The sequence below is a fragment of the Varanus komodoensis genome, unplaced genomic scaffold (genome assembly GCF_004798865.1).
Source record: "Varanus komodoensis strain SLA01 unplaced genomic scaffold, ASM479886v1 scaffold3, whole genome shotgun sequence".
Lineage (NCBI taxonomy): Eukaryota > Metazoa > Chordata > Lepidosauria > Squamata > Varanidae > Varanus > Varanus komodoensis.
In genome coordinates, this window is record NW_025335761.1 from 9,734,831 (window position 1) to 9,759,440 (window position 24,610).

The window sequence follows — 24,610 nt, forward strand, 5'->3', positions numbered from 1 at the left end:
TGTTTCCAGAACTTTTTGCAGCTTCTATATCAATGCAGCAAAGATTCCCCCCCCCCCCAGGATTGATTCTTGTCTTTACCCAACAAATTATTACCAACACGTAGAGTCAAATTTTAGAAAAAGTCATTAGTTTTTCTATGATCACTACTGCTGAAATAATATGCATGAAAGGTACCAGTGCAAAAAGTCACCCAACATGTATTATTACAAATAAGTTGCTAAGCTACTGCTTGGATTCAATAACCAAAACGTCAATCCATTAATACAACAGGAAGAAGAAGGGGAAGAAGAAGAGAAAGAAGAAGGGGAAGAAGAGAAGAAGGGAAATCTGCTTGTAACTTGAGTTGGGTTTTGAGTTGGGAAAAAACTTATTTATCGTTTTCCTCTGACAACTGCTATTTTGAATTTTCCCATAAGAGTTGCTCTATATATTTTGGTAAATAGTTCAAGTGAAAAACAAGAAAAACCTCGCAACATTGGCCTTAGATGTTTCCCTCTGGGACCCTGTAAAGTACATGCATTCAATGATGAATCAACATCAGCAGCTTCTAAGCTGTTAGTATTTCCTTCTATTCTTCTTCTTTTTCCTTAAAGATTTTGTCCAAAGTCCTAACAGACCTAGGAGCAAACATATCATTTTTCAAAAAATAAAATAATAAAATTAAAGTGAGCACAGAAGTTAAGCTAGTGAAGAGAGGAAGGAAAGCTTTTTGTTCTGCTGTTTGTCCAACCCTTCACGTTGCTTCACTCCTTAAAGATACACCCAGAAACCTGAAAAGTGCATTTTGGTCTCCTCAAATATTCTTCAGTAGACTTCAGAGTCTCCATACTCCAGTTAAATCTTCATACTCCAGTTAATGAAGAAGAAATCTTCAAAGGAAAATCCAGAGTTTGTCACTGTGCCAGCTTCAAAGGAGCAGTAATGCAAAGAGCTATGTGCTGCATGCTGGCATTTTACACATGTTTGCAGTGCTGACTGTTCAGCCTGAACGCACAAGAGGTTGCAAAGGCCAGTAGTGAAACTGGGAAGCCTCCGCCCTGCTTTGCACTGAGCAGGGGTGCAACTTACAAGAAGCCTGGGAGATGCTTGCCAGGTGCACAAGGGTTCGTGGCAACCTTTGAACACCATTATTTGCCAGCAAAGTTGTTTTTATTTAAACAGGTCTTGGCACTGAGCTGTTCTATTTTATTCTTTCCTTGTTTTAATTGTGACACACGCACACAATGATAATTATTTTAAATGTTACCTTTTATTGTTGTTAGCCATTTTGAGTGCCATTCCTTGTAGATCAGTGGCGAACAGTTTAAGTAGACAAACAAGCCAAGTAGCACTGTTGAAGCCAGATAGAACTACGTTCGGCCACATCTAAATTTTCTTCTGACAAACATGCATGGAGAAGGTGTGCATGCAGCTTGGGAGATGCGGTGTCCTCCTGCCAACCCTTAAATCTTAAATCTGAGAGAGCTGGACATGAACGTGTGGTCCAGCAGGACTACTCTATTCACACAAGATATGCCAGACGATTACCAGAGTGCATAGCTCTGGCCTATGAAATCCTAACAGCACAAAATGTGCTGATCTTTAAGGTATTACAAGGCTGCAAATTTTGCTCTCTAGCAACCTAAGAAGTAATAAGGTGGAATTCTGCTTCTAGTGAAACTCACACCAGAACCACAACTTCTGGAGAGGGCAAAAGAATTCTGAATAGACCAGGACTCACTGATTTCTGGTAGGTTATGTGACTGTACCAAAATTACCAGATCCCTCTCATGGGAAAAGAAAGGAAGGAGAGGCATTTTTGCTTCTCTTTTTGCATTAGAGGTACTGAAACATGGAGTTGGACATCCAAAGCAACTTTCATGATTGCACTGAAGTCCCACCTGCTTGTACTCCAAAGTCTATGATCCAGCAAGGGGGAGGTGAACACAGCCTCCTTGCACTGGCACCAGGTGATGAGCAAACCCCTGCAAAGAGATGTTTCCCCATGCCTACACAGCCTCTCATGGCAATGCTACATATCACAGGATGGGTTTTGCACATCTGGCTTGGATCTGAGGAAACTTTTTAGCAAGTAGATCAAAAGGTACCACTCTGGTGGGCAGGTAACAGCGTTCCGTGCACTTCTGTGTTTAGTCCTGTCGGCCACATGGCCACGGAGACTGTCTGCGGACAAACGCTGGCTCACTCGGCTAGGAAATGGAGATGAGCACCGCCCCCTAGAGTCAGGCATGACTGGACATAACGTCAAGGGGAAACCTTTACCTTTTTACTCCTTTTTCATTCCTTCAGTGTCTATAAAAAGAAAATATGCTTCATTTGCTTTAATGGGTTACTCATTAAACTGGGGAAAATGTGAATCTGCTACAATCAGAGTCCCGATTCAAATAACTTTCCCTAAGGCAGAACAGTCAGTTTGTGGCCCTCCAGGTGATTTGGCTGATGGGAGTTGTAGACTAAAACATCTGGAGGTCCACAAGCTGACCTTCCCTGCTCAAGAGCGAAGAATGAGGAAGACAGAGCTGCTAGCTATGACTTTAAAGCAACCTGGGTTTCAGAAACTGTCAGCGAATCTACATGATAAATCTATATTGATTCTCTGCAGTTTTGACTGGAATGGCTTCTCCAGAATAACTGTAATTTGGGAAGGATGCCTTGAACCTTATGTAAAAATGTCCTACTATGTCATGAAAAACTATTAAACTGGTTTAAGTTCTTCCTAGAGTTAAGTCTTTGAGAAGAAACCCTGTGTCCCAACACACAAGGTCCAAAAAGCTCAAAAGAACATGGTATTCTACCCGACCCTGGTACTCTGTGTGCACGTGCGCATGCCCATGTGCCCAACACTTAGCAGACATCCTATATTTTGCAGCACATTTTTCATCCAAGTTAAGCACAATTGTGTAAAACTCCCAGGCAAAGAGATGAGTTTTGCACATAGGGCGGAGGGAAGAAGATGTAATGGCATATAGCAGCAGTATGGATGAAAAAGGAATGGGTGGCAGGAACAGTGTAAAGAAATCTAGCTGCTGAATCCTTGGAGAGAGAAGAAACAGTTTACAGAACTGTGGGTATTCCTGCACCTACAAAGACATGTCTCTAATGAGGTGAGAACAGCAGCTACAAGCAGCCACCCCCGTAGCCACCCACGACTGTGAATCTAACATCTCACTCGCTTGATTCTGCAATTAATTTGAATATACAACAGCTCTGTTCCTGTGGATGTGGGGAGAAGACTTGTGCGACTGACCAGAACACAGATTGAATTCAGTAAAGCTATCCATTAGGACAAGCAGAGCACTGTACAAGAAAGAACTTAAACGTTCCTACACCTCTCTGTTACTGAGGTCCACATGGTCCAGTGTCTCACCTTCCTCATTACCCCTGTGCCACTCTCGCATTTTTTGTGGTTAAATGTGCCCTGTTTGCTTGCTGCCATTAACCTCAGCTGTTGCTCTCCCTGCTCCAGCAGAGAGGCACTGTGGCTCAATGGGAGAGCCCCTGCTTTGCACGCAGGCGTTCCCAGGTTCAGTTGCTGGCACCTCCAAGTAGACCTGGAAGGAGACCTGCCAGGAACCTCCCACAGCCCCTGCCTGCCAGTGTGAACAAAGCAGGCCACGTGACCCTCAGCTGAATGCAGTATAAGGCAGCTTCCTGAGTCCGGTCTTCAGATTCTTCTCCCTCTCTCAGTGCAGTCCTCAGCTTTCCAAAAGAGAGGGATACATTTCACAACACCCTAAGCATTTGAAACATCTCTTCCATCATCTCAGAACTTCTGGGTTAGTCATCATGGCATCCAAGGCATCCAGCACACATCCTTGCTGTGCTAACGTCTCCCAAAAGAGGAGCTTTCCTCGCAGCCCAGTCACTGCCTACTATTCCTGCCCTACGACAAGGGACTAGCCCTTTGCTCTGCGTGGGCTGCAGAGCTGCTCCACGCTCACCGCCCACCATGTCCCTTCATCTTCGGTCACACATTCAGCAATCACTCTGCCCTTTTCCTAATGAACAGCAGCCTTTGCTTGATTAATAAGCTTAATCATCTGCAGGGCTGGATGCAATCATCTGCTGGACTTTTTTCTTCTCACAGGAGCTGATAGGACAAGATGTTTGCCTTGCACTGGTCCTGGAGAAACCGAGCTGCAAGATCAAACTCAAGGTGGGGCACCTATTCTTTCCACTGTTCCTCCAAAGCTCACAGCCTGCGGCTAATGGAGCCACCCTGGGAGTGGCCATTTCCAAGGAACCACACAGGCACACACTTAAGATCAGGGGTAGGGAACCTGTGGATGCTAGACTCCAACTCCCACCATCCGCACCCAGCTAGCATGGTGGCTGGGGATAATGGGAACTGGAGTGAGACAGAGTTCTGCACTGACACAAGTTGCCCACCCAGCTTTAGATCACCAACACCCGTCTTTCCTGCCACCCCCAGCATCCTGAGACAGAAGGAAACGAGGTGGTGATCTCGATCTAAAATGATTGATCTAGTCTTTGAGGATTAATCCAGATAGTGTCTTCTGTGTTCTAAGCTAGGTTTGCCATCTCCGATAGAATGAAACATCAGACCTCTGCCTTGTTTTATGGATAAAGCTGTTCATATAGTGCAAGCATTTCTAACATGGTCCATCTGGTTCCTTCTTGCTAACTCCTGACTACAGTCCAGGCAACGTAGGTGCACCACATTTGCATGGGCGCAAAGGTCTCCTTTTCTCCCCAGGGGAAATACAGGGGTTTGCCCAGATTGCCCAGGCAGACCAGTCAGTCCCTAGAACAAAGGAATGAAAGCACATGACCAGCAGACGGGATCTCAAAGCAGGCTGGTCACGTACAAAGCGACTGCTAGGAAGACCTGGGCTGCATCACACACACCAGTTAATGGGTAATTAACTAAGGCCCATCCTCAGTCCCCATCCGCCTTGCATGCACTGCGGCCATAATTGATGAACACTCGGAAGCAACAGAATGTGTAATGCACTTGGATGCCTCCACGCAGGCGTAATGTTATAATGCGACCAAATGTAATCCATCAGAAAGAGCTTCTTGAAGATTCCAGTCACAAAAGCATAAAAAGAGACGGTGCCTTGTGCTTGGGTCATTTTGCCATTTTCTCAGTTGCTGACAACCTTATTCTACAGAATAAAGATACAGCCTAGACCCTCACATTCTTGTTGCGTTCACTGGGCTAAGCATGCCAAGACTGGACCCTTTGAGTCCTTCATCCCCCTTCCCAAGCAGCAACGTGGGTTGCAGTCCCAGCTCCTACCCTTAATGCCGAGTTCACAAACCCCAAAGACTGACGCGCTCTGTTTTTACCTTTGACCTATGAACTTCACCATCGTCATCCTCCCCCCCAACCCCCAGGATCTTCCGTGTCTTCAGACGGCTCACAAGGTCTGTCTGGCTGTGCTTTTTCATCAGAGGTGGGGGCTGCTTGGTTGCCATGGTGACTCACAGGTAGTCTGGCTTGGACAGGAGCTGAAATGAAACAGACTAGAGGTTAGATAAACCAGCAAAATGCATTATTTCAAGAGGGCCAAATCCAGAAAAAAAGTGAGTCACTTTGAAGAAAAGATCATTTCTCTTCAATGCAAAGTGGCGTTCGGCCCAATCAAATATGGCAGCCCGTAACACCTGTGTTACTCACACAGAAAAAGAAGAATAGCCATTTATTAGCTCCTAAAATTAAACCAATAAGCCCCTCTCCAGTTTCTTTTTGAGCAACAGAGTCTGTACTTCCTCATGCACCTTAAGGATGAATGCATGGGAATTTGGCAGAGGATCAACCTCTTCTCAGAAGGGCTGCAGGTAGACCTGGATAACTTCCAGAAGAGAAGCACAACAATGGCAGGCCCAAAATAGGTGTCACTGCTCCATTGTAAACTCCCAGGATGGTTCTTAAGTCTTCAAAGAATCAAGCTTCAGGTTCTCTAGCTCCAGAATAAGCTATAAAAATAAAGGTTAGGCCCACGCACGTTTTTACTGTATCTTAATATTTCTATATCACCCCATTCCCATAAATCACAACTTGCATTTTGTAGGAGGAGAAAAGTTTCATTAGCATGATGCTTGCAGAAGAAATGGGTGAACTGATGAGCATAAACACTTTGCTGAGTAGATGAATTACTATGCCCCTCTGCTACCCAAACTTTTGTCACAAGCCCTTCCACCAAGGAGCTGCAGCACCATCCATGGCTCTGCTCTGATTTTATTCTTGTAAGCACCTTTGTAAGGCATGCTAGACTAAGAGAGAAACTAGCTTGGGGTTCCCAACGTGGTGCCCGTGGACTCCTCCTTTGGTGCTCACCAGGCTACTAATCTCTGCTGAGGTTTAAAATTATCACTGCTCTCCACGCAGGCTGCAGAGTGAAGTGCCAGCCTCCGGCATCGGATTGATGTCCAGGAACATGGCAGGAAGTAGCCTGGGGAGACGGAAAACGAGGATGCTGCTTCCTGTATGGTGGAGAGATTGACTGCATGCACATATAAAGTGGAGCATTTGTTTGCATGCAGTGTAAATTATGCCTTGGCCCTCGCTTGCTCGCTTTTTATGTGCCTGTGCACACACATAGTTGCACTTCAACGTCATTGCTTTGCAGTGTGCGTGGTTATGTGTGCTTGAAAGGGAAAAATAGCTGAACTGGCATTTCTGCCTTGTACTCAGTTTCTTAGACATGTCACCATTTCCGAGCCTGAGTCTTCAGAGAAATGGGTAAGAGGTGTGTGTGTGTGTGTAGGTCAAAACAGTATTTTCATATTTTCAAAGCTCAGACCCTACACTCCTGCCTTTTACTTTAGGCTAAACTACTTTTCTTTGAGTCCCACCACGTTGCCTTCTGGAAAACTTTTAATTGCCCTTCCCCAGCCTGGTGGATGTTTTGTGAAATGAACCCTGCCCCCCATCCCCTCCCCAATCCATCCCATAGCAGCTCTTTTCAAGAGGGCCCATGGCACTGCTGAAATATTCGAAACTTGCAAAAAGGTCGAGGAGCCCTGGACTAGCCTAAACTCACCCCACAAGTTTCACCGTGCAAATGGCGACTTGAGCGGGTCTCCTTGGACCTCGCCCAATGGCCACCGCACTACCTTGATCGCCCCACTGAGAGTTCTTTGGTCCGCAGAATGAGAGACCCCTTGACGCTAACCAGGGTCCCATCATTCCTCTCCCAGTAGATTAGCATTTGGGGTATTTGCAGTTTCCTTAGGTTCTGAAGTCAAACCCAGCCATAGGAGGAAAGCCATTGAAGGCCATTGCAGCATAAACCTTTTTTCACACATGTTCCACTGAAACATCTGCTCTGTCTCCTTTTACCTTGCTGGTTATAGTAGGTGGGAGAGTTTTGCTGTCAGAAGAGAGCTTGTGGTCTGTCTAGGCTGTAGAAAGTCAGAAGACTTATGGATCCAGAATCTATTAAAACGGCAAGTTATTGAGTTGTGCCAATGTGCCTTAAACCTAGCATCCCATCTGCTAGAAGAAGTGAAAATATTGCAAGGGGCGGGGGTTGAACAGAAGAGGCATCATGCATTTTGAGGGAGGGCAGGAAAGAACATATGTTAGATATCCGTAAGTGAAACAACAGTGAATATTCCACATTAGTACTCCTGTCCAAAAGCCTATTTTCTCCCAATAGGAAGCATGTCCTATTAATGTTGATGGAACTGGCTTTCAAACAAGCATGCATATCTCCATTTACAACTGGGTGATAACTGGCATGTGAGGAGTGCCTTTCTTTCAAGTAACCCAGGTGCCCAGTAACAGGAATGGGGGGTACGTGTGTGTGTGAAGCACTGGCCTCCATGGGAAGAGGGTGCTAAAAGTCAGATTGTATGTTTTTGTTGCTGTTCTGTGCCATCAAGTCATCTTCCACTTATGAAGACCCTATGAATGAAAGCCCAAAATGTCCTATCCATGACAGCTCTGTTCACCTCTTGGAAATTCAAGGCTGCGGCTTTCTTTACGGAATCTGATATTTGGTCTTTTCTTCTTCTGCCTTCAACTTTCCCTAGCATGATTGTCTTCTCCAAGGAATTTTGCATTCTCATAATGTGCTCCATGTATGACAACCTCAGTTTGCTAATTTTGCGTCTAGGGGAAGCTCTGGCTTGACTTGATCTAGAATTTGTTTGTTCATTTGTCAGCCCAGGGTATTCACAAAGCTCTCCTCCAGATTCATGTTTTGAATGCATCAGTTTTCTTCCTGTCAGCTTTCTTCACTCTCCAGCTTTCACATCCATTCATAGTGATCAGGAATGTGGTAGTGTGGATAATCTCGGCCTTGCTCACCAGTGAAACTTCCTTACACTTGATTATCTGTTCTAGATCCTTCATTGCTGCCCTTCCAAGTCTCAGTGTTCTTCACATTTCTTGACTGCAATGTCCATTGGAGCTGATGACTAAGATGAGTGTATCACCTCATAATTTCAGGCAAAGCTGCTCAGCGTATTCTATTGTTCCTCTATATACAGATGCTTGTCAGAAGAACCCAATTCATGGTTTTGTTGCATGGTTCAAGGATAGACAGGGAAAACTCTTTATGGGTAGAAAGGGCTGGAGGCTTTATAACGTTTGCTCAGCTACAGATGTGCTTTTCTGCTATGATCTCAGCCGTTATAAACTTGCCATTCTAGGAGAAATGCCATATCCCATTCTTGCACTCATTGCATGGAAGGGTGACCTCCAGCTGTTTTGGACTACAACTCCCATTGGTGCCAGGCAGCATGAGCAATGATCAAGATTGGTGGGGACTGTAGTCTGAAGTATCTGGAGGACTGCAGGAACATCTCTCTCCGGTTGTTTGAGAATACAGCCCTCCCCTGATTTTGTTCAGATTCTCCAACAACAGTGTTTCTTCCCTTTGTTAGACACAAGGTTGACTCCCTTGGGCATTCTGAAATTTGATGCTCATAGTAAGCTAGGATGGCAAGGACAGGGAGAGTCAGCCAATGGAGGGATGAGGCAACAGGAGTTAGATCACCTCAGTGATTTTCTTTTTTCTAAAGGGAGCTCATATACTCCCAAAACATGCTTGACCCACTAACAGTGAAACAGCTGGCACTAGACCCACGAGGTTGCTCCCAGGCAGGCATTCTCTGAAAAAGTTAAGGAAACTATGATAATGTGGGCACAAAACTTTGGATATAATATTGAGCTAAAGAAATGGCAAAAGCTGTGGGAAAGAAATATTAAAGTAACATTAGCAACCTCATATAAAGAAAATCTGTATAAAAAGTTTTATAGATGGTATCTATCGCCAAATAGATTAGCTATGTTGTTTCCAAACATGTCAAATGGATGTTGGAAATGCAAACATAAACCGGGTACCTATGTGGTGGACCTGTGATAAGGCAAAAAAATACTGGGTTAAAATACACAAATGGCTTGAGGGAATGTTACAAAAACCTCTAATATTTAAACCTGAAGTGTTCTTATTAGGCATTGTACCTGATGATGTTGGTAATCAAGCAATGTATCTGATTCTACATGTAACTACTGCAGTGAGGATTGCATTTGCCCAACATTAGAAAAGTGAAGAACCACCTACCGACGAACTGATCCTAAAAAAGATCTTGGACTGTGCCGAAATGGACAGATTGACTTTGAAGGAGAAAGAGGATACAGAGTTCTATCAAACTTGGCTAGAGAAACGGGACTATGCACAGACTTAAATATGTTAATGGATTACTATAAGTATGGGGGGCTGATCCAGTAGGTCTGACACTTTTGATGATTGATGATTTTTAGTTTCCTTTTGTTAGTTAGGAGAAAATAACAATAATAATAATTAAAAAAAAGATAGCTCCCAGGCAGGCATTCTCCAGGGCTCTTTCTGGGCTAGACCAGTGGAAGCCCCGTGCAGCATGTGATGGAAGGGCCTGGCCTGCCGCTTGTCACGGGGCACTTCCAGGCTAATGGCTCCCAGCCCTTCCCCTCAAAGGTGCTGTGCAGCTCCTTTCCCTAGCGCTGTGTCAAAACCTCACCTGGTCTTCTGCAGCCTCTTTGTTTCCCTGTGAAACAGGCAGCCATTTCTCTGCCTCATTTGTTGGCAAGTTGAGAATTCAGAGATGCTTCTCCAAGTGCAGGGCTTCCAAGCATACCTTGGGGTAAGAGGAAGCGGAAGCATGATGTGTGTGCTCTTTCTGGCTATTCTCTACAGCTCTTATCTAATTCTGCCTCTCCAGCTGCTTAATCTTCTTGAAAAGGCCCCACGGGGGAAGATCCCTTGGAAAGGCCCCTAGAGGGCTTAAGCAAGCTCTCCTCTTGGGACTTTCCAGTACTGCTGCTTGCTGAGGGCTCAAAAGCTGAGTGAAGCATTGTTGGTTTTGCTTTGCTGTTATTAAAAGCCAGAAGAAGAAGATGGAGATGGAGAAGGAAAAGGGGGAGACCATGAAGGCAGCTGTGTGCTCAGCAGACAGCAGCAGGCAGAAGTCACAAAGAAGGAACTCCTGGCCATCTCCTGCGGGGATTTCCCAGAAGTTCAAGCACTTGGAGGGTCTATGAGGAAAGAACTGGGGACCAGGGGGGAAATGGTGAAAGGGAAAAAACTGCCTCCAGCCACCTTTTGACAGTAAAGTAACCCCTGACGCCCTGCAGCCCAAGAAATTTCTCACTCCTTTCCATAATTTCCAGGTGCTATTTCTTTTGCCACCCTCCTGCCATGAATGGTGAGAAAAGAAATATAAAAAAATTGGCATGGTGCTACTTCCACCTTTCTTTCCATAGCAGATCTTTTTCCTGGTATGAGAAAGAAGGAAGAACTCTTCTGCAAAATGCAGAAGAGTTACAAGCGGAAGTCGGTCTTGTCTGCAGCTGCATGAGTCCTCCTCTACAGAGCAGTCCTCTGTTTGGAGAGCTATCCCAAGACAGTCCTCCAGTTTCGGAGTAGGCAGCGTGATGCCTATGGGAAGCCATGTACCCCCAGCCCCATTTCTTGATGCCTACCAAGATGCCCAACCCTCCCCTACTTTTCCTTTAATGAACACACTTCCTTAATGGCAGCTGCCCTTGTCCCGAAATCATTTTTGCTGATGCTGACAGCCATGGATTTGAGCGAATGATTTAGTGGACTGGGCTCGGGCTCCACTTCTGGCTGGTACTCTGCCTTTGGGCAGGTTCCTTGTCCTTCACCACTCCTCCTATGGCAGCCATTTTCTGATTTGCCAAATGTGCCCAGGCTCCAAAAGATTGCCCACTCCTTTTTAAGTTGGACGTGGCCTTTATGGGAAGGTAGCCCTGTTAAAAAAACAACTGAAAGAGAAAAGTCTATGCAAAGCAAGGGACTGCCAGAGTCTTGAATTAGCCCATCTGCACCTGGATGACAGCAGAATGAGCAGCCATGCAGGTCACCTGGCCACAGTCTTTCCCAGTGTAACAAGATGTCGTGCATTTCTAAATTATAGTCATTATTTCTAAATCTGCATCTATACAAGCAAGTGCACACAAATGGTATGCACATCTGTGTCCTCTTCTTTGTGGACGCACGCCTCCTCCCACCACCCCAGTGCAATTCCATGAAAGGCCTGAAAGGCCGGGCGGTGGGGGGAATAGAAGCTGAAGTACCCTTTCTGAAGGAAATATACATGCCCAATTTGCCATGTGCACACAAGAGGAAGGATTATACTGTTTCCTCAGGGCCTGTCCAGCCACTGTCTCCACCTCCAGGAGCTCAAAAGTACCAAGCACAGCACATGAGAAAGCCAATAATCAGCACAGGGGGTGCGGTGCATAATGCGGGAATGGAACCTGTGTTGGAATCCTTCTGCATGCACGCTACGTTCCTCAGATGCAACTTGGGGAGGCACAGGCACAACAGTTTGCTATGTTGTGAGACCCTCAAATGCGCAAAGCATTTCTGTCCGAGGCTGGAATGTTAGATTTGTTGCACAAATCATATATTACAGTTTCTGACAGGGTAAGCATGCCCATCTCTGATTCAGACTTCTGGCAGGACTACACGATGAACATTTGGAGTGATTTGTCAGCATCTGAGATGCCCAGAAACACCAGAAGGTAGTAACTATGGGTCATGCGGCCAGGCAAGCACAAATGTAAGCAATTTCTGATAACTTAGAGTCTCTTCTGTACTCCTCCATAACATGATGGTGCTACACTAAAGTCTATATACCTGATTAAAGCAAATTATCCATCTGTTCACTGCTTCTGTCAGGGCTATTGATAGGTGTGTTATGGCTCTGAGAAATCTGTGCCGAGCATCTCATGATTCAACCATGACTTGGCACTGCTGACACAAAGAATCTTTTTGGACTAGCCACATTACTGCCTTTTGCTGGGATTACTGCAGGTATCCATGGAAGCAGAAAGCACTATGGCATCTTCAAGTGAAGCGGTGGGACATCTGGGTAAAGCCACGTTTAAGGCTAGAAATCTCTATCTGCATTTCAGGGCAGGACAGAAAAAGGCAACAAGATGAAGTACAGATTCACTCCAAGGTAATTTAGTTTGCAGCTCGCTTCCCTGTTTAACTAGTGGTCCAGAAATCATTACCACTTGGGAAATTTGATAGGCTCCTTCTTATGGGAAAGCTGAGGCTTGAGGACTAGCCCAGGAAGACATTTGCTACATTCCTCAAATATCCTGGCTTGTCAGAAAGCAGAAAAGCCTGGTTTGTCCATAAGGGCCACTGCAGGTTACTCTATTCATACCCCGAGTTTGCACTGAGTTAGATCTTCTGTGATGCAAGGCTTCTTGCAGATGATTGTTGCCTTTTTCTTGCCTTTGTAGAGAGAAGGGATTGAAATACTCTTGAGCCCATGGAAGTAGCAGTCTTCTGCCTCCATGGACTGAAATATTGATAGAGAAAATTGTCCAGGAGATTGGATATGAAGTGGAGAGAGCAAGTTGTCCAAAATGCAGCTTTCAAAGCACTAGTCTAAGGCAGGGTTCTGTGAGTGGAAGCCCCAGCTACCCCTTCCAGTGCTGGATTTTGGCATAATCCAAAATGATGCAGAGCCTCTTTATGAGAAGCTTCTTGAATGCCAAAAGTGGGGGGGGGGGGGGAATAATACATTTTACATAATTGACTGAAAAAGAAAGAAGACCGTAAAAAAAGCTCTAGAACAAATAATGCTTCAAGAAAGGCTGCCCTGAACTTGGCATTATGTGCTAGAGATTGATAACCTTTGTAACCTATAATTTGATGACATCATCAACAACTTTGCTCTCCAAAAATCACAAAAGGAAACGTTTTACATGGAAACCTTTTACATTTTATGTGGTGGACAAACAGATACAGTGCAGATTGTATTGTTCTTTGTTTGAGTAATGCCAAACTTTGTAACTACTTTTGTGTTCTGTTCATCAAATAAATGGTAAGACATCAGAAAGCATTCCTCTTTAAAGGAATTTTTAATACAAAGCATCTTATTGCAAGACCGCTCTTTTGTTGACATCAGTTTTTCATTGCATCATTGCTGAATATGAACACACACACAAACACACACTTTTACTATTCCTTTTTATTCTTCCTTTGTAAGAATGATAATTTTCATTTTGTAATGTTCTGGGTCTTTACAAGTTTATCTACTCTTGCAGGAAGGTGAGCAACTAATGAACACGAATTTAAGTGTACAGTGGGAAAGTTTGGTACTTCAGCCATTTTTCTTGCGTCACCTTTCGAGAAAAACAGTGTACGTTCAGGCACACTGGGCAAGACTGACCAAAGATATTTTGCTGCCTGACATGGCAAACAAGATGGCTTCCTCCCATTCTATAGACAAAAGCCAACTGGACTGGCAGAGGAAGGGCAAGTGTGCTCTGCTGAATCTGAACATTGCAGACTAACTTAGGGGGATGCAGAAGAGGTTCTGTCTTTGAACAACTTGCTACTACTTCCAAAAACAGCTGTAGTTCCTTCACTGCAATGGGCACAGCCCTAAACTTTAGCAGTTTCACATCCCATCTTAAGACTGCCCTTGCTTCCAGGTGGCATTTTTATAACACCCTTCATGGAATTTTAGGGGAAACATCCAGCAAACATCATCTTCCATTTGTCATCTTCCCATGCTATTATTAAAAAATATGACTAACAAGTAGGTCCTAGATCAAGCCAACACTTTCTCTAGAACCAAAAGTGATAAAACCAAGAGACATAAAGCGACTAAAAAATCTATTTCAAGGTTGCAAAGAACTCAAATTGCTTTTTGCTTGCAAAAAGCTAAGCGAGTTCAGAGCCATGAAATCAGTCCTTCGCTTAAGGTATCCACATATATTGCCATCCATATCAAACTTGCAAGTACCATGCATTAGTTTTTCAAACAACTTAACTTTAAACCTTGTACAGAGTTCAAGGCTATGAGTTGCAGATTGTGCAATATTTATACCAGAGCAGTTATTTAAAATATCCCAACTATTTCTTCCTCTTGTTTTTGTCCACTGAGATAGCTCAGTGGCAGAGCACATACTTTCTGTGTAGAAGGTCCCAGGTTCAATTCCTGGCACCTCCAGCTTGAAAGGCTCCATCTGTGGGAGATGAGCAAAACTTCTGGAGACACTGAAAATTCACTGCTGATTAGAGTGCATGGAAGAACAGACTGACCTAGCACAGACAGCTCCCTCTGAGCTTTCCTCTCCAAGGAAAAACAAAACCAAAAATTATGGGCACACTACATTAACAAACTATCAAATGCAATGTCTCATTCTTTTGCAGACTCTGTAAATCTTACCGTAAATGCCCAATTTTAGAAACACTTTTGGAAGAGTTGTAATACTTTGGAGTATTCCCCAGGCTAAGGAGGAACTCAGAACAAAATGCAAGGCTCAAGGAAATGACAACTCCATTTCTTTGGACACTACCTGGTTTCCTGTCCCTAGCAAACTGAATGGCTTGGATTTCACTTCAACACGTTCCAGTGCAATGCAGGGCTTCATCTCCCACAGGCACTAAGGATCCTACCTAAATATCACATGCATAAAAGGACCTTCCAGTTTTCAAAAAAGCAGGTGGGGAGGTGGATTTGGATGGAACAGATGCAGGCAGCTTGCTGTCCTTAGCTTGATCATGCAGCCCTCAGCTTAATTTCAAAAGTGTGGGGCATGCAATCACCTCAGATCTCTAGCAAGAGTGTTACAGCCCTTCCCTGAAGGAGGTGGCAGGAAAAGGGGCCACCAACCCAGTTGTGGCTCTGATCCGGACTACTATAGGCTCTCCAGAAACATGCAACTCTGGACAGATTATCCAGAAGGGAATGGGATAGTATTGCCCACCACTGTATGCAAATTTGCTCTTCAATTCTTCAGGGCAAAAAGTGCTGGGAGCGAGGTATAGTGCCAGTCATTTGCAGCCATTCTTAGAACAGTATTCTTGGGAGTTTTCCTTTCACGCTGCTCTGAAGAGATCAGAGGACAAACTTTTCCACTATGGGAAAAGTGACCATATGAAAGTTATATAAGTAAGCTGCTTTCTACAGAGTTATTGATGCAGACATGGGCTTGTCTCAGAATGGGGGATGCTTTTAAGGAGGGCAACTTATGGCCCTCTAGAGGTTTCAGCCTACAGAACCATCATCTCTAGTCGGTTTAAGCCAGTGGTGAAGGAAGTTGGAAGTTGTAGGCTAAAACATCTGGAAGGCCACAAGCTACCTGCCTCTCAGCTAAATCCAGGGTTAGGTCAAGAGAAACAGGAAGTATATCTGACCAGGCATTAGCAAGGTCATGATACTGACTAGTTAAAACGACCAAATGTGGTTGATATTCTCACAGTTTACCTGTTGTGCAGTGGCTTTGTTGTCATTTTTAGGCCATTATCTTTGAAGATCACTATTTATTCTGTACCATACAGAACCCTCATGAACAGCAACAGCCTGCAGGAGGTTATTCAGATAACAGAAGCATCAGACAAGACCAAAGGGAGGCAGAGAAAATGTTATTATATAATGTGGGGGCCTGATATTATTGCTTCTGTGGTTTTATTCACGTAACTATTATAATGAACAGAGCTGCTCCCCCTTGTACTTCTCTCTCTCCCACTGACAGCTACATGCCTGGTGTTTTGATACTCACAGGAAGCCAAACCAGCCCAGAAGAAATGCTAAGAGAGGAACGAGATTTTGGTCTCTTGAAGTAATTGCATCTACTATTCCAGGTGCTGCAGTGAGTTCTGAGAATATTAACTAGATGCATGCCCTGTGTGCAACTCCAGCCTACAAGGGAAACTTGGGACCTCTGAATCACCACCATATTCCCTGAAATGAATCGAAAGCCACATGGAGAACTGCCAGGAGTAGCCCTCCCTGACCCACCTCAAAATATTCTTCAGCTGCCCATAGATAGTAATGCACCACTGAGCCTTGCAAGACTTGCTAATGCAAAGAACAAAGGGGTGTGCACACATGCATGCACAAGAGAGAAAGATGCTTGAAATCCTTTCTTGCCTGTCTTTTCCAAGTGCTATATCCTACTTATCCATACCTTTCTCCTTTTGTACATTTTTAAAGAGCAAGTTCTTCCAGAGTTGATCTGGGCTCCTCAGGGACCACTTAGCAGTCATGGTGGCACACTGTCATCCAGCCCATCAGATATGGCTCCACAGCGGTGCTCCAAAAACGAGTCACTGAAGTTCACCCTGTGGCTCCATTTTGCACCCCATCCAAGTGCCCCAGTGAAACAGGGCAACAGAGCAGTTTTCAGGCTTCTCCTGCTCCCCCATTTCAGCTCGGCCCCAGCTGCCAGCATGAAAGACTTACTTCTTGGTGTGAAAAATGTTTCTCTCATCTAGCTTTGGTAGATGACATGGCTGTACCAAGCTGGTGGAATATATCACACTCATCTAAAGAGATGGGGGCCAAAAGGATATGCAGGAAATTTAAATTCAGCTGGAAGGAGGAGGAGGAGGAGGAGAAGTAAGCAGCAAAAGAGGAAGATGAGAAGAGAACCTAAAGCTTGGAGTCTCAGCAAAGGTGAGGCCAGATGTAACTTTTAACAAAATGTGGATTCTTTCCCTGCAGTATGAGATTCACTTCACCCCAAATTCTTATACATGACATCCATGAACTGAACACCAAGTTAATGTTCATGCCTTGCTCAGACTGCTCACTTTTCAAAAAAATTGCAGCAATCAATACACAGAAGTCTGGCCTACCAAGGGACATGCTAATGAAGTTTATGGGTTTATTGAGGAAGTTGTGAATGACAGACAATGGATTGGGATAAGGGAAAAATGAATAATCAATAGTTTTGTAGAATTCTTGGCAGATTTATATTCAGATACCTTAGCCAAGTAATGCAATTTTAAATTTCTGACCATGCAACTTAGGAAAAAAATGTTGAAGGGATTCTGTTTAAATTATGAGGTTTTTATAAAGGACAATGAACTGTGATATGTACAACAGAAAAACCACAACAATTTGGTGCTGATCCAAATGTTATGACTCAGGAAAGAAATCAGAATCAACAGATAGAATTAGAATATTGAAGTGCCCCTGTGCAAGCAAAGCCCATTGCTTTGCACAGGAGGCAAATAAAGCCTGAAAACTCTCCAAAATGGCTAGTGGGGATTACCCCTTTCCCCAACCGCAGCTATTTTCCCATAACAGTCAGTGGAGAGACACACACAATACGCTTCAGACTTTTAAAACAAGGCAAAGCAAGCCTCTATCAGAAGTGCCGAAGCCCAGTCCAAAGTAAGTCTTGACTGCTGTGCACACCCTTAGCACACACCCTTTTTTCAATTAAAGGGTTTAAAAACACATTTAAAAATGACTGTCAAGATTGGAAATGGCTGTGAAGTCACTAGCTAATTAAAATCCAGAAATCAGCACCTGAGCCACAGAAGTTTCCCTCAAGACAAGAAGCCAATATGCAAGCGCACGAAAAGAAATCCACCAGAATGGAAATATTGTTGCATAATGAGGGTTGGGCTTGGCAGGGTGTTATTTCCAGTTTCATCCAGAAACACAGATCTTTTTTCTGTATATATCCTGTACTTGCAGAATGAAAAGTTTCATTTGTCGGCACTTGAATTCATAAGTCCTACTTACCTACCTACCTATACACACACCCCTTTATGGACTGACATGAGAAAGTTCATAAAGTCCTAGATGATTAACTGGGCCGGGCTTAGCTTAGAGAACTGCTCATCATCTCTCCAGACCACCAGTTCTGCTTTCAGCATCTCCTAGTTCAGTGCAAAACCCAGAACTGTGGCTCTGACTGGTTCCCAGTAAGGCACATGGAATGCTGCATCACTCCCCAAGACAAGTCCAGATATGCTGCAGTCCTTCTCCCCATGAGGCAACAAGGTGATCACAGGTTGTTTTGCTTTTAATGGCCGTTTGACATCACTTATACAAGAACTGTGCTGGATCTCTCTTTCCTTTGCTGGCTCAAATGTCCATCCTCCACAGCACTCTGACTTCTGTGCCCAAGACAGATATGCAGTTTGGTGGTGTGGTGACTGTCATCATTCTTAGGTGGCATGGTCTGCAGAAAAGTTGGACAGACTCTCAGGGCAGAAGTGAGTAGACAGACCATGCTGGGGGGCAGAGCTGGGGCAGAGCATGGGGGATTGATGCAGGAAGCCTCCTACAAGCTTGTTCTGTTTTTAAACTTTTCATGTTAAGAGTCCCCAACTTCTGGATAAAATGTGGTCTCTCTCTTCATGGAAAAATGAAACATCTCAATTATTTTATTAGGCTCCCTAGGTAGCTGCTATAATTAAACATAACACCCACGCTGTTACATAGCTGGTAATTGCACCCTGCAAGGAAACGACAAGCCTTCCAAATGTACAGAAGGCGTCTGTGTTCTGACTTGAAAAGAGGGGAGAGAAAAAACAAACATTTTGTTGTACTTATCTGATGGGTCATGTTTTCTGCTTCACATTAAACAAACCCACCAAGCTGAGCATTGTCATGGTTTATCGGGCTCATCCATTCAGCCACTCGCCTTTCAAAAGGTACAACTGGCATGTGCAATCTTGCCAAATTGCACACAAATTCCAAACAGTTCATGACATGTATTGTAGCAATCAGAAAAAAAAAATCTGTTTTTTTCAATATTGGTTTTTGTTACGTGGAATTTTATTACTGAAAGCTGCTTTGAGAGAATTCCTGCTCTGAAAGGGGGCCTAGAAGTAAATAAATATTTATTTGGGACTAGCAACTATCAATAAAATCTGCAAATACTTTGGAAACATTTACCCTTCTAAATAAGTTGCCATTGCTGGCTGCAATTTGTGAGCCCCCTTGCAGGAGACATCTACATCTTGTCAGTAGCTGCATTCTCAGGGCTGAGGACCAGGGTGGCCCGTCCTCTTGGACCTACAAGGCAACTACATCTCGCTGAGGAGTGATGGGGCTTTAAGGTAAGCCTTGTCTTGCAATGGCTAAGGTGGGAACCTCGGGCATCATGCTGAGCTTTCTCATGCCAGGAGCATCCAAAACTTGGGTAGTGCTTCCTTGCTTGCTTCTGCTGCCCAGTTGCCTTGCCCCGCCCCACCCCCACCCCCACCCCCACCCCTTTTGTTATTTCCATCAAGGTCTCAGGAGAGGCTGAGGAAGCCCAGCACTCTGGATGTTATGTCTGACCTGCATTTCATACTCCGAGCAGTTCAAGGGTGCCTGATGGCTTGGCCTGCTGCCATATCGCATATATCAGCTTCAGTCTATGGGAGGTGTTGTGGCCGGAGGTGGGCCCCTGGCTAAAATCATGCAATCCAGAGGCTGGCAGAAACCAGGGTAACCCGAATATGCTATGAATTTCCAAATAGCTGCCTTGAACACAAGGCCTGTTATTTTGTAGGTGGAAAGGAGTAACAATCGATCAAATAAGGAAGCCAACAAACCATGACCAGCCAGGACGGAAGGTACTTTGATTTCCCTTCCTCTATACCCACGTTTTCCTTGGTGTTCTGATAGCTTTCCACATCCATCCATTCTGTCCCTTGTGCAACCTATGCAAGCTATTGCCTCACTGTTTTCCTAGCATTCCACCACTGCCTTAATCTTACTCCATGAACCAATATTCCCCACCTTTGCCTTCTCTTGCTCTTTTATTGTTATTAGGAACAGCATACTGGTCCGGTGTGGTAGGACACTGTGCTTAACCATTTTTCCTGGTACACGTTTTTGCAGTAAAATAAAACTTGCATCGTTCAGTCTTGACTTTTATCAGTCAGCCGATTTCTCCACATTCATGCAGACTCTAGCATGTGTACCTCACCTCATTATGATGTACCTTGAATTCTTTCACATACATGCAGGGATGTAAGTTCATGGACATACGTGAATGAAGACATGGGCGAGGGGCAGTCCCAGGAACACTGAATAGAGGCGTAGAAGACTACTTGTGCAATTTTCTTTCTGTCTGTGTAAGCAAACACATTTCAGGAATCTGAAATGGGTCCAGTGCTAAGTGTTTTCCATTAGAAGAGCTTGAGAAAAGAGCAGGATACTTCCACTGCTTCCATGTCACCTGTGGGGAACCGAAGTGCAAAAACCGGCTCTCTAGGGCTTCCCAGGTGGGCATGCCCTTCCCCCACCCGACCCCCATTACCCAAACCACCAAACATGTTGTGGTCTTCTGGCATTTATGAATTCCCTCATCATTCTAAAAGGTTAACATGCTTCTCATAAGAACCTTACACTATACTCTGTATTTCTGGGGCCCCTTATTTGTTCTCACTATCCCTGGAATGCAGTGCCTAGGAGCGTCTCCAAAAGTGTGCCTAGGACCGTCGTTATTTGTTTTTCGGCGCCAGATGAAGACCTTTTTATTGAAATGTCATTTTAATTGTTAACAATATTTGCTTATTTATCTGGCCAGGGCGACTTCTTTTATATTGTTATTTATTTTATATTGTCAATTTTATATTGTTATTTTTGTATTTTATTGTATTTTATTGTGTTGTAAGCCTCCCCGAGGCTTCAGTAAGGGGCGGCATAGAAATGTTTTAATAAAATAAAAAATAATAAAATAAAGTGACTTGGGCCCACGGCTGAAAAAGGCTCCCCACTTCTGCGGAATGCATTTGACTCCAAATAACACTGTAATATTTCATGTGGTTCCTGCTTATGCAACCCCCTGAGTAGCTGCTTGGCTGCAGTGTCTTAAGAATGCTGGACTAGAAGGATCTTTGGTCTGTCCCCCCTTGAGTCTTCTTACACTCTTAGGCATTGTGTGAATAGTTGAAGAGCAAACAGCAGGCACCAGAGAGCTGATCTGACTGGGACCCTGGCAGAGAGCTTTACTCTTTTTGCTTTCCGCTCAGACCCCAGTTGGGATTTCTCCTGCCTGCTACTGGTTCAGAAACCATGCGCTCCAATGGTAATTCACATGATGTTATGATGACACACAAGGACCCGGTACATGTGTAACAGTGAATATGCATAGGGAGAAAAGAGCCAGGCATCACAGTGCTGTTTTCCCTGCCTCTGATGTGCATTCATTGGGCTTGTCCAGGCACCCGAAAGGGCTAAAGGGCTTTAGTAAGCCTACAAAGGTGTACTGTCCATGTACACACAGCAGTTAGTATATTTAAGGCACTCATAAATAATAGACTAGCCAGAGGTTTTCTATTTAGAAAGAAAGAAAGGAAGTTAACAACTTGCAAAGGGCCTCCAGTAGCCTCAAGGTGTGAGGTCCTCTATTTCCACTCCTTCAGTCATGAAACAGTTAGCCAGATACCTCTGGGAGTATCTGGCGAACTGACTTGGATGACTCTAATTCCATGAAATGGTGGAGATACCCTTTGGGTGGCTTTTTTTAGATTTCCACCAGTATCTCTATCTTATTGAAAACAGTATAAAAGTGCATTAGACGCAACTGGTTTGTTTGGTGACTTCCATCACCAAATTTTATTTGCAAAAAAGAAGAAAAACCTCAATTTCCATTTTTTCCAATGGAAAAATCGTACAAGTAATGCTTGGCTTCAACTGACTGCTTCAGTCCTTCATTACAGAGCCACTGCAGCGATCATAACTCAGAGAATTACAGTTGCTAGTCTCCGAGCTCCACTCCAGTGAACAACCTTAATAATTGATTGAGCTGCCACACCAAACATTAGCTGCCTCCTCACTAACTCCATCAAGCCGGGATGGGCTCTTCTCACAAAGATGGTCCAAAATCATCATAGCAGTACTGCTATCACGGTTCCCTTTGTGCAGTAATAAACTGGATGGATCAAAGTGATTCTAACATCACGATCCTTACTAGAAAACGATGAACACGCAAGCTGCGGCAATGCATTGCAAGCAATTTTAACAACATGAAACAACTGGAACATGCTTTCCTTATTCCCTGTTCCATTAAAACAAATACATAGTTTTTCTCCCAAAATGTGAGTCTGCACAAAAGGATTATTCAACTCAAAATGAAATTTCAAAGAGAATTAGGAATCAAAGTGCATAGAAAGGTATGTTACCTAAAGGAATACAAACAGAATCACCATTGGCATCTTAATAGTAAGAATTAATTCAGCTAAACCAAAATTCCACCACATTTGGAAGTCTAAATGCCTGTATAAAAAGCAGACAGTCTAAGCAGCCCATCTCCTGCAACTCAGCTGTGAGATCTGATGGATCTTTCTTAAGTGGCAGTGAATGCAATGGATGCAAGATGCATGTGGAGAACATTCCTGTGACTGCCAAGTATAACCAGGCAGAGATTCAAGCTGCTGGTGAACTGTCCACTGAAAACTCTAGGCTAACACTGGTTTGTAAAAAGCTGTCCGAAGAGCACAAGAAAGCAATGCTCTCCCCGTTTCCCCTGTGTATATCATGGTGCAGAGAGTGAATAGCCTTCCTGTTTGCTTCTCACATGCCACACGCCCTTGTTCACTGCCTTGATCCTACAGGAACACTTTTCAATGGACAGTTCATATTACCATTATCATCATTACTACTGCATTGCATTTATATCCCACCTTTTTTCCTCTTGCTGGAAACCCAAGGTGGTTTCCAGTGCACCATTTCATCCTCAAAACAAAAACCCTGTGAGGTATCACAGAATCATAGAACAGTGGAGATGGAAAGTGCCAATAAGGCCATTGTGTCCAACCCTTGCCCAGTGAAGGTCTCCTGACAGATGGCCGTCCAACTGCTTCTTGAAAGCCTCCAATGTGGGACAGCCCATGTCCTTCTTAGGAAATCGGTCCCATTGTTGCAGTATTCTAACAGTCAGGAAATGTTTCCTGATATCTAGCCAGAACTGGGCTTCCTGTAACTTCAGCCCATTATTCTGCATCCTGCACTCTGGGATGACCGAGAAGAGATCCTGCCCTGCCTCTTTGTGACAGCCTTTCGAGTGCTTGTAGAGCACTTCAGATCACCCCTCAGTCTTCTCTTCTCAAGGCTAAACACACCCAGTTCTTTCAATCACTCCTCACAGTGGTTTGTTTCCAGTCCCCTGATCATCTCTGATGCCCTCCTCTGAACCTTTTCCAGTTAGTCCGCATCTTTCTTAAACTGTGGAGTCTAGAACTGGGCACAGTACTTAAGATGGGGTCTAACCAGTGTCAAATAGATTTGGAAGCTATACTTCTTTTCATGTAGTCCAAAATAGCATTTGCTAATAGGTGAGCTGAGAGTGATTGGCTGGCCCAAAGTCTCCCAGCGTACTACATGGCTGAGTAAGTACCTGAACCCAGATCTTGCAGGTCCCCATTCTAACTGTCACACCACACTGGATTAATAAAGACTGTTCATGGACGTAAAGCACTAGGTCCCATCCTTGGATCCCCAGATGCTGTTTGATTATTTCTGCTATTAAGCTTGACTATTGCCCATGCTGCTGCAAATGATGAGAGCTGTAGTCTAACTATCCAGAGACCAAAAACTATTTATTCATTTTTTTCTTTTCCAGGAACTCATAGGGCACCAGAGCACCCTGGAACAACTCAACTAGTCTTCAGATGTGTGTGTGAACAAAAAACAAACAAACAAGTCAAGAATTATGCAAGGTGTTGAAATTTCACCCTTTGACTTTTAGGGCTCCTGCCAAGACTCGCCTGTGCTCATTCCAACAACAGCAGCATTTCATAGCCACAAGGGCTAGAAACTCCATTTTAAAGAAAGGATGCCAGGATCCTCAGGGTGCCAATCATAACCTGGAACCACAGAATCATGATGCAGGGAAAGGTGCACCAATACATTATTTAACCTTTTAAAATGACGTGTGGTGGCTTGCAAAAGCAAAACGAAACACATAACAGCCAGGCATTAAAGAAGAAAAGAAGCCTAGGAGAGGGAAAATGTCATGGCCTGCTGCCAAAAGGTGAATTTGTGCATAGCTGTATTAAGGCAAATGGTGTTTTCTTCTCGCAGGGACATTCCCTGCAGCCATTCAGACATGCGGGTAGTTTCCAACATGTGCAGGGTGTTTGCTTATGCTGCAGGCTTCAGCAGACTACAGAGAGATATGAATCTTGATTCTAATTCATGTTTCAAGAAGGGCAAAGTTACTGAAAGTAACAACGCTTTGTATACGACTATAAAGCAACCTGTCAGACCATATCGTTCCATTTTGATTTCATATCAATCTTTTCTGAGACATTTTAGAAATGATCTTTTCTTTAAGAGTGTAAACGTGGTCTGAATTGTATCCTTTGGAGTTGGAAGAGTTTGGAAGCATGCCAAAGCTTAATCAAGTTTCAGCAGTTTCAG

The 24,610-nt window shown here is 44.1% G+C and overlaps 1 protein-coding gene across 1 annotated transcript in view; it reads right to left on the reverse strand.

The window, feature by feature from the left end:
- The window catches only part of TP53I11 (tumor protein p53 inducible protein 11), a 64,854-nt gene that overhangs the window by 14,540 nt on the left and 25,704 nt on the right, over positions 1-24,610 (reverse strand). The window contains exon 2 of the mRNA XM_044436684.1: positions 5,315-5,476. Within this exon, the coding sequence (XP_044292619.1) occupies positions 5,315-5,443 (129 nt within the window). The 5' untranslated portion in view covers positions 5,444-5,476. The remainder of the gene's footprint in view (positions 1-5,314; positions 5,477-24,610) is intronic.